Source organism: Phascolarctos cinereus, unplaced genomic scaffold, assembly GCF_003287225.1.
Source record: "Phascolarctos cinereus isolate Bilbo 61053 unplaced genomic scaffold, phaCin_HiC Scaffold_4;HRSCAF=312, whole genome shotgun sequence".
In the NCBI taxonomy this organism is placed as follows: Eukaryota; Metazoa; Chordata; class Mammalia; order Diprotodontia; family Phascolarctidae; genus Phascolarctos; species Phascolarctos cinereus.
In genome coordinates this window covers 678,890,657-678,904,734 of record NW_027555847.1, presented here as the reverse complement: position 1 = coordinate 678,904,734, position 14,078 = coordinate 678,890,657, and the positions used below count along the sequence as shown (strand labels likewise).

Here is a 14,078-nt window from a genome sequence, read left to right as displayed (position 1 = left end):
GAACAGGATTTCCCTGGTGCCCTAATGAAGGGAGATGGTTGTTTTTTAAAGGTTGAATACCTTTATTCCACACCCTTTCATTTTTTCAGATGAGTTAACTTGATGTTTACAATCACAGGATTAAAGAAAGATAGATTTCAGAAGGGTCTTGGGGATCAATCACTTGGTTCTGCTCCACCTCTCTCTCCCCACCTTGGAGCCCAGCGCAGCACGGAAACAGCCCTGACTGCTGGGGTCACGTCTGAGGTGCAGGGATCTGTAGGGTCCTGCGGTCCTCCTCGCCCCGGCGCCAGGCCAGAACGGGGGGCGGAGACAGGGGCGGGGACAGGGAGGGCGGGCCAGACCCCGCTGGGCAAGGAGGTTAAAGATTGGGACTCTCAGCCTCCCTGCACAACCAGCTCGTCGACGCTCAGTTCTCGGCTTCACCAACTCCAGCAACCCAAGCATGACGGCTCGGGCTCCTTTGGCATCTCTGCTCTTCCTCCTGCTCCTGGTGCACGTAGTGCCCAGCCAGGCCTGGAGTCTCCGACAGCCGGAACTCCACCGAAAATCCCAACCCACAACGCCTGTCTGTACTCAGCCCGTCTACAATTGGTGCTCCTCCTGGGAAAATTCCCGAATCTGCGAGGTACTGGGTCCGGGCAGAACCGCTGGCTAGACGACGGCTGGGAACGCGACCGGGGCTGGAGCAGGGGAATGGGGAATCCTGAGCTCTTTTTGCCTCCGGAAGCCAGGCAGGCACCTGGTGGGGCACAGACCAGCAGGCGGGACAACGTCCCAAGGCGGGTCTCTGGGTCATCTGACCCTCTCCCTATCCTAGGCCTGCACCAGACACTCGGTGAGATAGGAGCCAGCTACATCAACCCATCAGGCCAGAGGCAAAGGGAATAGAACCAGGGTCTCTGAGTACCAGACAGGCAGATAGCTCCCTGAAGGACATGGCTGGACAGAGAAAGTAGCATCTAAGTGACAGACCCTGGAGCATATAAGCAGGGACCTGGATAAAGAAACCAGGAGGGCAAAGCGCTTTTCCCCCAGAGCCTAGGTGGTAGCCTTGGATGGGTGGGCCTTCCTACAGCTCCAAGTGGTCCCACAGCCTTTTCTTTTTCCCCTACTGCTTTTCCTAGCAATTTAGACTTAATTTAGATTTGACTTCAGGGTGGAGGTGCCCATGGGAGATTCACCTGAAGTGGGACTATCCTTGCCCCTGCCTGGGGTCATTGGGCAGCCAAGCATCTAGAGGATGTTTCCTAGGGAGCTGGAAGCTGGGAAGAGCAGGAGAAGAAAAGTGTTGAGGGGAAGTCAAAGATGCAGCCAGTTGAGAGGGTCAGGATTTGCTCAGAAACCCATGACAGGCACATGGTGACTCACTGGAGCCGATTCCTCAGTGGTTTCAGAGGATGGGGAAGGGGTGGCCAGAGAAGTAGGAAGCTGTCCCCAGTCAGTGGCCATAAGGGATCTTCTTTATCATGAAGAATGGGAGAGCTGAGAGGGCTCCTAGAACACAGAGCTGGAAGAAGACTGCAGGCATCTATTGATAGGGTGACAGGGCCAGAAATTCTGGGGAGAATACCTGTGCCAGAAGGGTCCTCCAGATGATCAGGGACCAGTGGCCTCATTCTGCAGATTGGGAAACAGGCCAGAGAGTTCCTCTCTGCCAGACCATCAGCCAGCCAGTATTCATTAAGTGCCTCGAATGTGCCAGATGGTGCTAGGGCTGGGGCTAAAACACCAAAGGGAGATAGTCCCAAAGGACTAGCTCCATGAGGAGCTGCCACTCTACTGGGGGATAGAACATGTTCACTGCACACAAGTCAATCTAGCCCGTAGGAGACCGGCACCCCAGTGGATGTCTGCATTCATTGGCACAGGAAAGTCTGCTGAGCAGTGTCCCTCTACCAGGGAAAGTTGGTACTTTCTCTACTACTTACCATCTTAGAGAGTGTCTCAGGCACTGAGACCCAGTGACTTGCCCAAGACTACTTAGCCACTAGGTGCTTAGGACAGGACCCAGGTCTTCCTGGCTTCATGGGAGCCTTTGCATGTGGGACAGATGGACAGATAGAGTATATATGGATATGTCTATTGATAGCTATATAAAATGTATGTATGTGCATGTATGTCTATATGAATATATCTAGAATATCAACAACATATTGATGGGGGCAGGGGGAGGACATTGACAAAGAGGTCTCTTAAAGGAGGTGTCACTGAGCTGAACCTTAAAGGAAGCTAGGTGTTCCAAGACAGAGGTAGGGAGGTAGAACATTCCAGGTATCAAGGGCAGCCTGTGCTAGGACCTGGAGGTGGGAGATGGAGTCTCCTGTTCTAGAAAGAGCAGTTGGCTGAAGTATAGAATGAGTGATAGGAAGTCATGTGTAATGAGTCTGGAAAGAGAGGCTGTGTAGCCAGAATCTGATGGGCATTCAGTGCCAAAGAAAGGAGTTGGTATTATTTTTTTCACAACAGCAGAGGAAGGCCAGTGAAACTTCTTGGGGAAAATCACTCTGGCAGCTGTGTGCAGGATGGATTGGAGAGAGGAGAGGCTGGAGGCAAGGCCAGACCCTGCAATAGTCTGTGTAACGGACAACATGAGGGGACTTGGCTGCTGTTGGCTCTCAGGGTCCCATAGTGGGCAGGGAGCTCAGTGCAGCTTGGCCTCAGGAGCCTGTCACACTGTACTCATGTGTCCACCCCCCATGTGCCCTGACCTGCCCATCCTATAGGCGGAGAAGGAGTGTTCTGCCCTATGGAGACCTTCAGCTGTCCAACCTGTCTCTGTACAACTCTTCTATGAGGCCCTGTGTCCTGCGTGCAGGGACTTCTTGTCACTGCTGCTCTTTCCTACCTGGGCTTTGCTGGGTGATAACGTCATGAATGTCACTCTTGTGCCTTTTGGCAATGCTCAGGTGAGTGATCCAGCTCTGCCTGGGGTGGGGGTGAGTGACAATAGGGGGGAGCTTGTCAAGGGCCTTCTGCCTTCTCCTTCACATCTTGGGGGCGGGGTGTATTTCAGGAGAAAGAAGTGAATGGGACCTGGGAGTTTACCTGTCAACATGGGGAGCTGGAGTGTGAACTCAACATGGAACAGGTAAAGACTCCTCTGCCCCAAGCCTCTCTTGGAGGTGTTTTGTGACTGTGAGCAGTCCACTTAACCTCTGGGCTTTCTTTTGCACTCCTGGTGCATTGGGGGGGGGGGCAAGGTGTGTGCTATTTCCCCAGGGCAAGAGGATTCTTGCTTTCTGCCTCTGCTCCTACAGACCTGTGTGTTGTACCTCCTTGGGAAAGAGTTTCCTAATGCCTTTGCTGTGATCAACTGTATGATGTCAACTGCTGATCCAGAGACCTCACTAGAGCCGGTAAGTGCCTGCCTGGTCTAGGCAGGGGGGAAAGAAATAGGAAGGGAGGAGATCCCTTCCAGCCCCCCCTTTGTCTCTGCCCTGGGGCTGCAGCCAGACAGATGGCTCCCTGAGCCCTGAGGCAGCACTTCATTCTCCTGAGTTCACCTAAAAGACATTAAGAGCTTGTGCAGGACAGGAATGGCTGTAAGATCTTGGAAAAATGACTGCTGTTTCTTTCAGCCTTGATTTCCCCATCTGTAAAGTAGGGAGAGTAGAAAGGTAGTTGCTAGGATCAAGTAAAAGTCACTGATGTGGCAAGTGCTAAGACCAGTAGGGAGATACTGGTAATAGATGGAATAAAAGAAGTGATGGAAGGTTTTTTTTTTTTTGGCTTTTTGGTGAGGCAATCGGGGTTAAAGTGACTTGCCCAGGGTCACACAGCTAATAAGTGTCAAGTGTCTGAGGCTGGATTTGAACTCAGGACTTCCTGACTCCAAGGCTGGAGCTCTATCTACTGTGCCACCTAGCTGCCCCTGTGGAAGGCATTTTAATAGTGTTAAGAATAATTCATATTTCTAGAGGTGTTAGTTTCCAGAATGTTCCACGATTGTTCTTGTGAGAAGAGTAGTGAAATGATGGTCACTGCTACTATTTAGAGCAAATGGCTGAGCAGTGGAAATCCCCATACAGACCAAATTCCTCATCCTTAAAGTATGAAAGCAAGGACCTCGTCCTTGGGGACTTACCTCCCCAGGTGCCCCACCTCCTGGACCTGCTTCTACACTTCTTCTGTTGGTGAGGCTGGGTTTTCTGCTGTCTTAGATGGGCAGAGTAGTAATGAATGGTCCAGAAGTAAAGACAGGCACTTTCCTCACCAACCAGGCTAATTTGGGGGGGGCTTCCTGGAGAGTAGCAGGAGCTCAAATCTCCTCCAGAGGCTTCCTCCAGTGAATGCAAGCTCGGTTGCAACCTTCTGACAGTGTCTGTGTTCTCTGCGGACCCAAAGGTGGCAAGATCTCAGAAGACGAACTTCAAGGCAGGGCAACAGTCCTCTGAAGGGACCACAGTCCCTTTGCCTTTCATTCTATCCTCAGTGCTTAGCACAGTGCTTGGCACCTAGTCATTGCTTAACAAATGTCTACTGACTGACAAACTGAGACTAGTCCAGACAAGTGGTAATTATCAACAAATCTGTTGACTTTTTTTTAATTAATTTATTTTGATTTGTCAAAAATCACTTCAACAAGCTTTTGAGTTTTAAATTTTTCTCCCCCTCCCTCCCCAAGACTGCATGCAATCTGATATAGGCTATACATTTACATTCCTATTAATCATATTTTCATGTTAGTGATGTTGTAAGGAAGAATTAGAACCAATAGGAGGAACCACCAGAAAGAGATAACAAAACAGAAGAGAAAAAGAGTCAATAGTATGCTTCAATCTGCACTCAGACTCCACAGTTCTTTCTTTGGATTTGGATAGCATTTTCCATCATGAGTCTTTTGGAGATGGCTTAGATCCTTGCATTGCTAAGAAGAGCTAAGTCTATCAAAGTCAGTCATCACACACTGTAGCTGTACAGTGTTCTCTTGGTTCTGCTCACTTCACTCAGCATCAGATCATACAAGTCTTTCCAGGTTTTTCTGAAGTCTGCCTGCTCATCATTCCTTATAGCACCATAGTGTTCCATTACATTCATATACCACAACTTGTTCAGCCATTCCCCAAGTGATGGGCATCCCCTCAATTTCCTATTCTTTGTCACCACAAAAAGAGCTGTAATAAATATTTCTGTACGTGTGGGTCCTTTTCCCGTTTGTATGATCTCTTTGGGATACAGCCCTAGAAGTGCTATTGCTGGGTCAAAGGGTATGCACAATTTTATAGCCCTTTGGCCATAGTTCCAAATTGTTCTCCAAAATGGTTGGCTCATTTCACAACTCCACTCACAATGTATTAGTGTTCCAATTTTCCCGCATCTTCTCCAACATTTATCATTTTCCTGTTTTGTCATGTTAGCCATTCTGATAGGTGTGATGTGGTACCTCAGAGTCATTTTGATTTGCATTTCTCTGATCAATAATGATTTAGAGCATTCGTTGACTCTTGATGGATTCATCTTGTGGGTATTCCCTCTGCCCACTGTGGGGAAGGGAGGTGGTATTCTTTCTATGTCTTCTCATCCCCTGGGGTTCTTGTCCATGTCCTTTCATGGCTTCTCACTTGGAGGATCCATCCAAGGCATCAGAGTCTTTGCAAATTTCATAGACAATAGTGCTACACTCATACTCTCCATCCTCGTTTCATACTGTTGTTAGTGACAGGCCAATCCTATATCCACTTCTCTTGAGACCATCCTAGTCTGACTGGTTTCTACGTAGGCTGCAACCTTCATCTGCCTACCATCCATCTCCCATCATCCTTTGAGTCACCTGTACTTCTACTCTTGGAGGGGGAAGGACCTGCCTATGCTTTTCATCACTGTAAGGAACTCTTGCTATGGAAATGACCTGTAGATTCCCAGTTGCTTTTGGCTTAGTTTTAGAAAGTTTCCTGAGAAAGTTTGGTGACTTACCCAGGATCACACAGCACCAGAACCCAGGTCACTCTCAGATCAGTTCTGCTGAGTCACAATTCACCCAGAGAATATGCTATTAAAAAGAAGGGCATTCGTTGGTGGCAGGGATGAATTCAAGTCACCCACCCTCTACTGAACGGCAGCTATGTGCTTAGCATTGTACTAGGCACTTGGGAATACAAAGACAAAATGAAAACTAGACTCTTCACTGACATTTTCCTAAAGCAACTCATGAAACAAACAAAAATTATGATGACTAAGAAGGGTAATAAAAACTCTCATTTTTTTATTAATTTATTTTGATTTGTCAACAATCACTTCCATATGCGTTTGAGTTTAAAATTTTTCTCCCCCTTCCTCCCCACCACCCTCCCCAAGATAGCACACAATATGATATAGGCTATACATATACATTCCTATTAAACATATTTTCACATTAGTGATGTTGTAAGTAAGAATTAGAACCAATAGGAGGAACCACCAGAAAGAGGAAACAAAACTCGAGAGAAAAAAAAAAGCAAATAGTGCGCTTTGATATGCATTCAAATTCCATAGTTCTTTCTTTGGATGTGGATAGCATTTTCCATCATGAGGCCTTTGGAGATGTCTTAGATCCTTGTATTGCTGGGAAGGGTTAAGTTTATCAATATCAGTCATCGCATAATATGGCTGAAAAACTCTCATTTTTGTAGTGTTTGAACACTGACCAAGATCATTGTTCACAACAGCTCGGAGGGAGGTTGTGTAGAAATTTCTGTTGATGTGTCATTTTTTTAACTGAATCATCTTTTTTTTTCCGTCTTTTTTTTTGTTTGTTTATTTTTTGGTGAGGCAGTCAGGGTTAAGTGATTTGTCCATGATAACACAGCTCACAACGCGTCAAGTGTCTGATGCCAGATTTGAACTCAGGTCCTTCTGATCCCAGGGCCAGTGCTCTATCCACTGTGCCACCTAGCTGCCCTTTGAATCACCTTTTTTTTTTTGAAGTTTTGAGTTCCAAATTCTATCCTTCCCTCCCTGCTCCATAAGATGGTAAGCAATCATATACTGATTATATATGTGCAATTATGGAAGACAGTTTGGTATTAGTCATTTTGTACAAGAAGACTAAAATAAAAGAAAAAATGAAGGTGAAAAATAGAATGTTTTGGTTTGTATTCAAACAATATCAGTTCTTTCTCTGGAGGCAGATAGTTCTTTGAGATTATCTTGGATTACTGTAATGCTAAGCATAGATAAATCATTCACAGTTCTTCACTGAACAATAGTGCTATTAAATATTCTCCTGGTTCAGTTCATTTCATTATGTATCAGTTAGTGTAAGTCTTTCTAGGTTTTCCTGCAATCACCCTGCTTGTCATTTCTTACAGCAGCACAATAATATTCCATTACAGTTATATACCACAGCTTGTTTAGCCATTCCCCAGTTGATGGGCATCCCTTCATGAATCAATGAACAGAAATTTATCTTCCTTATCTCACACCTATGGTTCCCTTTATCCCAACTGGTAAAAACAACAATATTCCCCAATTGATAAATGGTCAAAGGACACGAACAGGCAGTTTTTAGATGAAGAAATCAAAGCTATAGGCATATGAAGAAGTGCTCTAAATCACTTCTGATTAGAGAAATGCCAATTAAAATAACTCTGAGGTACGACCCCACACCTATTTGGCTAATATGATGAAAAAAGGAAAATGATAAACACTGCAGAGGATGTGGAAAAATTGGGACATTAATGCATTGTTGGTGGAGATGTGAAGTGGTTCAACCATTCTGGAGAGCAATTTAGAACTATGCCCAAAGGGCAACCAAACTGTTCATACCCTTTCATCTGTCAATACCATTAGCAGGTTTGTAGCCCAAAGGGATACTGAAAAAGGGAAAAGGACCTATATGTGCAAAAATATTTATAGCAGCCCTTTTCATGGTGGCAAAATATTGGAAATTGAGGGGATTCCCATCAACTGGGGAATGGCTGAACAAGTTGTGATATATGAATGTAATGGAATACTATTGTGTTATAAGGAATGATGAATAGGCAGATTTGAGAAAATCCAGAAAAGACTTGTACAAACTGATGCAAAGTGATATAAGCAGAACTAGGAAAACACTGTACACAATATCAGCAACACTGTGTGATGATCAATTATGCATGACTCTGCTCTTCTAAGCAACACAATGATCCAAGACAAGTACAAAGGACTCAGGAAGGAAAATGCTCTCCATGTCCAGGGAAAGAACTGATAGACGCTGCAGACTGAAGCATATTTTTTTGACTTATTCTTTTTCGTGGTTTCTTTCCTTTCGATCTGTTTCTTCTTTCAAAACTGTTACCAATGTGGAAATGTTTTACATGATACCACATGTATAACCTATATCAAATTGCCTATCATTTTTAGAAGAGGGGATAGGAGGGAAAAAAAATTTGATACTCAAAATCTTGCAAAAATGAATGCTAAAAATTGTCTTGACATATATTTGGGAAAAAAATAAAATACTATTAAAAAAACGACAACAAGAAGGCTGGAACAAATATACATAGGTAAGGAAAAGAAATTCTTGCATTGGCCATGTAAAAAATAATGTGTCTTTCTGCCTCTGGAGTCCATCCCCTCTCAGTTAGGAGGTAGGCAGCATTCTTCTTCATCCTCAGTCCTCTAGAATCAGCAGACTGTTTTTACAATTGGGATAACAGAAGCTCAGAAAAAGGAAGGGATTTGTGCAAGGTCCCACAGCTAATCAGAATCAGAAGATAATGACAAAGTCCCATGAGCCTTCTGAAACTCTGTGGAAGCCAATGGGCTGTTGGGCAGCTTCCGACATTCTACATACAGAGTTTTCAACCCAGAGTAATGACTTAGTTCAAGGAAAGTCAGTTCTTCCTGAATTTCAGAGATACTGGGCACAATTCAGAGATCTGGAGTCAGAGAAGAGGGTGGTGGCTGGACGGAGGGGTGAGACAATCCTGGCTTACCTTCTTCTGGTGCTCTCTCTTCTATGGGAGATGAAATTCACTCCAGTTGTAGGCTTGTGTAAGGGAAAGAGGGGTGGGTTTAGACATCAAACCCACATTAAAAACTGCTGAGAGAGGGCAAGGAAGGACCTGATGGAACTGCTGAGAGAGGGCAAGGAAGGACCTGATGGAAAAGATTTGTCCCATTTTCAGGGAGAAGGCTTCCTGGGTTTTCAACTCCCCTCTCCTTTCCCCCACTGCTTCAGTGACAGAGATGAGGCTGGCCCAGTGGCTCTGAGGGAAGAAGAAAAGTGGGGTAATGCTGCAGGGCTCAGGTCCCCCTCCAAATAATACCTCCTTCACCTCTCTGCACAGTGTCTGAAGGTCTATGCCCCCAAAACTTCTGTGGCTGAAGTCATGAAATGTGCAAGAGGACCTCAAGGCAAAGAGATGATGCATCAGAATGCCATGCTGACAGATCATCTTTCCCCTCCACATACATACACCCCTTGGATTCTGGTTAATGAGGTAAGAAGTGTACCCTATCCCCACCTCACCTACTGCCTTCTGTTAAGTTAGCCTAGCCTTCTCCCCCAGGCCACTACTCCCAACCCCCGCCCCCCAACTCCTATCTAAGGAAGGGACCATAATTTCCCCAGGCAGATCACAAGGGTTTCTTCTTAGGGTCTTGTGGGTATCTGGCATTGCCCAGACACAGAAGCTTGTGAGAATGGAGGGAGAAAAGGTGGACCTGAACTCTGACGAGGCAATGCAGTGTAGCGGGCAGAGGACCTGGGTTCAGAACCTATTTGAACAACTCTTTCTGTGACAGGGCTAGCTAGTTTATCCCTCTGTGCCTCTGTTTCCTCACCTGTAAAATAAAGGGGATAGTGGCCTGAGTTCCCTCACAGAATGGATGAGAGGGAAATGGCCTTGAAGTGGGAGTTGTTTTTATCTAGTCTCATTTTACAGATGAGTTATTTTATAGAAGTGAAGTGAGTTGCCCTAGTTCCCAGGTAGTAAGGAGCAGAGCCCAGATGTCTGCCTGGTTCTCTGACTCCAAATCACCCAGTCCATGCTTGTGATCTTGACCACTCTAGCATTCACTGGCCATGTGACTTTGAGTGAGTCCCTTCCACATTCTGAGCCTCCATTTATGCCTTAATCATTCTACTCAGGCTTCTCGGGAGTTATAGTTAGGGTCAGCTTCCTAGCTCTTCAAGCTTATACATTTTCCTTTTATTCTCTATTTCCCCCTGATGGTATCCTTTTTTGTTTTCTGGAGCAGGATCACTTAGAGGATCCAACTCAACTTTTAAATACTGTGTGTCAAAAATACCAGGTGAGTTGCCATACCTCATTTAGAGGCACTTCCAAGAGGAGGAGGAGTCCCTGAAACGGTCAGGTCCTTAATTCAAGAGGGCCAGTGGTGGTGCTGGGGGTTGAGGGTGGTAGTGGTAGTGGCTTCAGGACTCAGGCTCACAGATTCCACATTCCCAGCAGGGAGAGGAGGGGACAAAGATGAGTTGGGACCTAAGAGTAACAGTGTCAATATCTTTTGTAGGGGGAGATGCCTGAAGCCTGCAAAAGGAACACCTTTTCTATCACAAGATGAATATTCTTGCAGTGAACCTGCAGTGGTCTCAGGGGAAGGCCTGGTATAGTACCAGTCATATACATCAGGAGGGAGCTGGTTGGGCTGAGAAGGGACCAAGTCACCAAGAGTAGTAGCCCGGAGTTTGATGTATGTGGGTACCCAGAACTTTCTGTTTCTTCCTGACAGGCTCAGGAAATCTCACCCTCTCCAGAGTTTTCTTGAAATAAAAACCTATTTTGAGAAACATGATTATAGAGATTTTTTTAAAATTACAACTTTTTTTATTATCAAGTTGTTTGTTTGTTTGTCTTAAACAAGAAGGCTAGAGGGCCCAGGTTCTGCCAAGCTCTGACATCCTATGTTCTAACGTTCCTTCCAGATGTGACATTGTGTTCTAAGGTCCTTCCCAGCCCTGGCATTCTATGGGCCAAGCTCTTCTCTAGCTTGGCCAGTGACCTACATTCTCTTCTAACTGCCTCTCTCTTCTATACACTTGGTGGTCTCTCCCAAGGAAAAACATTCTTGACAGCCTTGATAGTGAAGTCTCTTCTCAGAAACACATCCTCCTCAGTAACATTGGTCCCCATTTATACGACACTTTACTCATTACAATGAATCTTTTTTTTTAATTTAAGTTTTCTTACATATACAAGACTGGGTGCTGAAATACTTGGAATTTGTCCAGGAAATAAACCCAGACACATGGCTCAATTAGACAGTAATTAAATTCTGTGATTGAGTGTTGGGTAACTTCGGCCCCACCCTATGCTGGGATCTGGGAAAACAGGTCACAGATCATTCCATTAACACTTGTCTCTGAAAATCACTTTTCCCCGTATGGAGGATGGACTGGAGTGGGTAGAGACTTGAGGCAGGCAGACCCCCTCCCCTATCCCTTCCCACTCCAAGCTACTACAGTAGACCAGGGATGAGGTGATGAGTGTCTGCACTAGAAGGGTGTCAGTGTCAGAGGAGAGAAGGGGGCTTATTGGAGAGATGTGAGGAAAGTGAAGTTGGCAGATCTTGACAACAGCTTGGATATAAGGTGAGAGATACTGAGAAGTCCAGGATGACTCTCAGGTTGTGAGCATGTGGGAACCGGAGCGTGATGTTGCCCTCTAAAGTAACAGAGAAAGAGGTGTGTATGTCTGTGTCTGTGTGTATGTAGTGTTTGGGGCCTCAGTTTAAAATACCTACAGGGACATCCAATCTGAGATGTGGAATGGTCATTTGTAAATAAAATTCTGGAAGTATACAGAGAGGTTAGGTCTAGGGAAATAGATTTCTGAATCATCAGCACAGACAACATTGAATCAAAGGAGGCTGATGAGGTCGTGAAGTGAAGTGGAATTGAGGGAGAAAAGGTCTCAGGACAGAACCATGGGAAACACTTAAATTTAGTGGGTGTAACCCGGATAGAGCTTCAGAAAAGCAGATTGAGGCGCTGACAGACATATGGGAGAACTGGGAGAGAGAAGACCCTTTTAAGGTGTCCTCAGGGTTCAATTTGAGACCAAAACCACAATTTCAAAGGACTCATGAAACATGACAGCCATCACCAGATAGAGAGCTGAAGGACTCAGAGGGCAGATTGGAGAATATTTTCTTTTTTCTTGCTTTTTTCTTTTGGGGAGGGCAGAACATGGCCAAGGTGGAAAGATGTTCTGCAAATTTCTAACAGGAGGGAATAAGCATTTATATAGAGCCTACCACGTGCCACGTCTGTTAAGCATTTTAGGGATACTGACTCATTTGCTTCTCACAACCCTGGGAGGTAGGTGGTTATCATCCCTATTTTACAGACGGGGAACTGAGGCTGACAGCTGAAGACTTACGCCGGGGTCCAGAGGGAGAAGTGCTGAGGCTTATCTGCCCGGGCTTTCCTGGCCGCGCCCGGCGCTCTGGGAACACGGCGGCTCTGCCCTGTTTTTTAGTGAGTTTTATTTTTCTTGCTTCTCCATGGGTGGGGTTGGGGAGAATTTGGAACCGAAAATCAACTAAACTACGACAACTGAATCTAAACCAGACACGTGAGCCGAGCTCCAGCTGCTCAGACGGGGGGAGGGGCCAGGTCACGCGAAGGGAGGAGCTGAGCTCGAGTCTGCGCAGTTCCCACTTCCGCCCAGGGAGCTGTGGGTCCGGTAGGAGGCGGGTCCGCGCTGGTGACGTCACGCGCAGCCGGGCGGCCGTCGGAAGCACGCGTTTGGGAGCCGGAGCCGAGGCCGCGTCCCTGGCGGTGTCGGCGCGAGCTTCCGGGAGCTTCCGGCGGCTTCAGGGTGTCCGGGGCCGCGATGCTCGCCGCGAGTCGTCGTGGGCCTGTGGGCCGCGTGGCGGCCGCTGTTCCGGGGCCGGCTCCTGCTGGTCACCAACACGTTGGGCTGCGGGGCGCTCATGGCGGCGGGGGACGGGGTGCGCCAGGCCTGGGAGCGCAGGCTGAGCGAGGGCGCCTCGGGCAGCCCCGGCCGATGGACCTGCGCCGCACCGGTGAGCCGACCCCCCGACCTGGCCCCGGGATCGGTGTGACGTGGGAGCCGCGCTGGGGCGGTCCCTGAATGGGGGTCACCCTGCCGTCCTCCCATAGACCGCCGAAATGCACAAGCACACCGACACGCCTGCACAGGAGCAGCCCCTAGCTCAGCTCACCATTTGTTAGCGGAGTGGGTTTGGGGGCATAGCAGTAAAAACGTGCAAAAAAAAATGAAAAGCATCAGTTTTTTTTTTCAAGAATAGAAAGCTGGAGGGACTTCAGCTTCTGGAATGTTTTGGATTTTTCTATTTGCCCTCGGCATTGTCCCCTGAGGCTTTGTGAATAGAGAATCATAGGGCCAGACTGAATCCACTTCAGCAATCATGTATTAAGTACCTACTGTGTGCAAGACTAGAACTTTGAGTAACGAAAATTTGTCTGACAAGATGGGAAGGATGAAGGCAGAAAGGGATGAAGAGAGGCAGCAAGGAGTCTGATTTTGTAGAAATAGAAACAGTAATAATAATAATATCATTTGCATTGCACTTTAAGGCTTGTGAAATGCTTTATAAAAATTATCTCATTTGGTCTTGACCACACCCATGGGATGTCAGTGGTATTATGATCCTCATTTTATAGATGAGGAAGCTGAGGCAGATAGAGGTTAAGTGCCTCTTTCTTTAAGGGTGACAGCTAGGAAGTGTCTGACCTCTGATGTTCCTGCCTTCAGGTCCAGGACTCTAGCCACTGAGCCACCCAGCTGCCTCTGCTCTAAGTGGAGCAGAGGGTTTTTGTAGAGAGGCAGGAGAAGATTAGGTAGGTTGAAAGCTGATTGTTCAGGGCCAGGTAATGCTGGCTGCCTGGGTGGGAGAAGAGTCTGGAGGTGGGAAGCCTGTTAGAGCTGCAAACACTTTTAAATAGCTCATCTTTTCTGTCTCTCCTCTGCCTTGCAAGGAAACCCTTCAGTTTGGCATTCAAACCAGGCTTCCTGATTCCCAGTCCAGAACTGTAAGCTGCTCCTCAGGTGGTATCCTCAGGTACCTTTGGGACAGCCACATGGAGCTGTCCAAAAGGCATTTGGACATGCAGGAGTGGATTTCCAGGGAGAGGTTGAGGCTAAAGAGGTAGATTGTGGAGG

General features: G+C 46.8%; 1 protein-coding gene across 1 annotated transcript; it reads left to right on the top strand.

Moving 5' to 3' along the window:
* Positions 1-356: 356 nt before the first annotated feature.
* IFI30 (IFI30 lysosomal thiol reductase) lies at positions 357-10,722 on the top strand. Its single transcript, XM_021009082.2, has 7 exons — positions 357-628; positions 2,727-2,909; positions 3,017-3,091; positions 3,261-3,359; positions 9,252-9,404; positions 10,165-10,218; positions 10,441-10,722. The coding sequence occupies exons 1-7, from the start codon at positions 446-448 to the stop codon at positions 10,489-10,491; spliced, it is 798 nt and encodes a 265-aa protein (XP_020864741.1). The 5' UTR covers positions 357-445; the 3' UTR covers positions 10,492-10,722.
* Positions 10,723-14,078: the final 3,356 nt, after the last annotated feature.

What these genes read in the sequence shown, in the direction of transcription:
- IFI30 (XM_021009082.2), top strand. Translation starts at nt 446, where the DNA reads ATGACGGCTCGGGCTCCTTTGGCATCTCTGCTCTTCCTCCTGCTCCTG. An exon ending in GTGAACTCAACATGGAACAG is followed by an intron (nt 3,092 to 3,260) that starts GTAAAGACTCCT and finishes CTGCTCCTACAG; the next exon opens with ACCTGTGTGTTGTACCTCCT. An exon ending in CTTGGATTCTGGTTAATGAG is followed by an intron (nt 9,405 to 10,164) that starts GTAAGAAGTGTA and finishes TTTCTGGAGCAG; the next exon opens with GATCACTTAGAGGATCCAAC.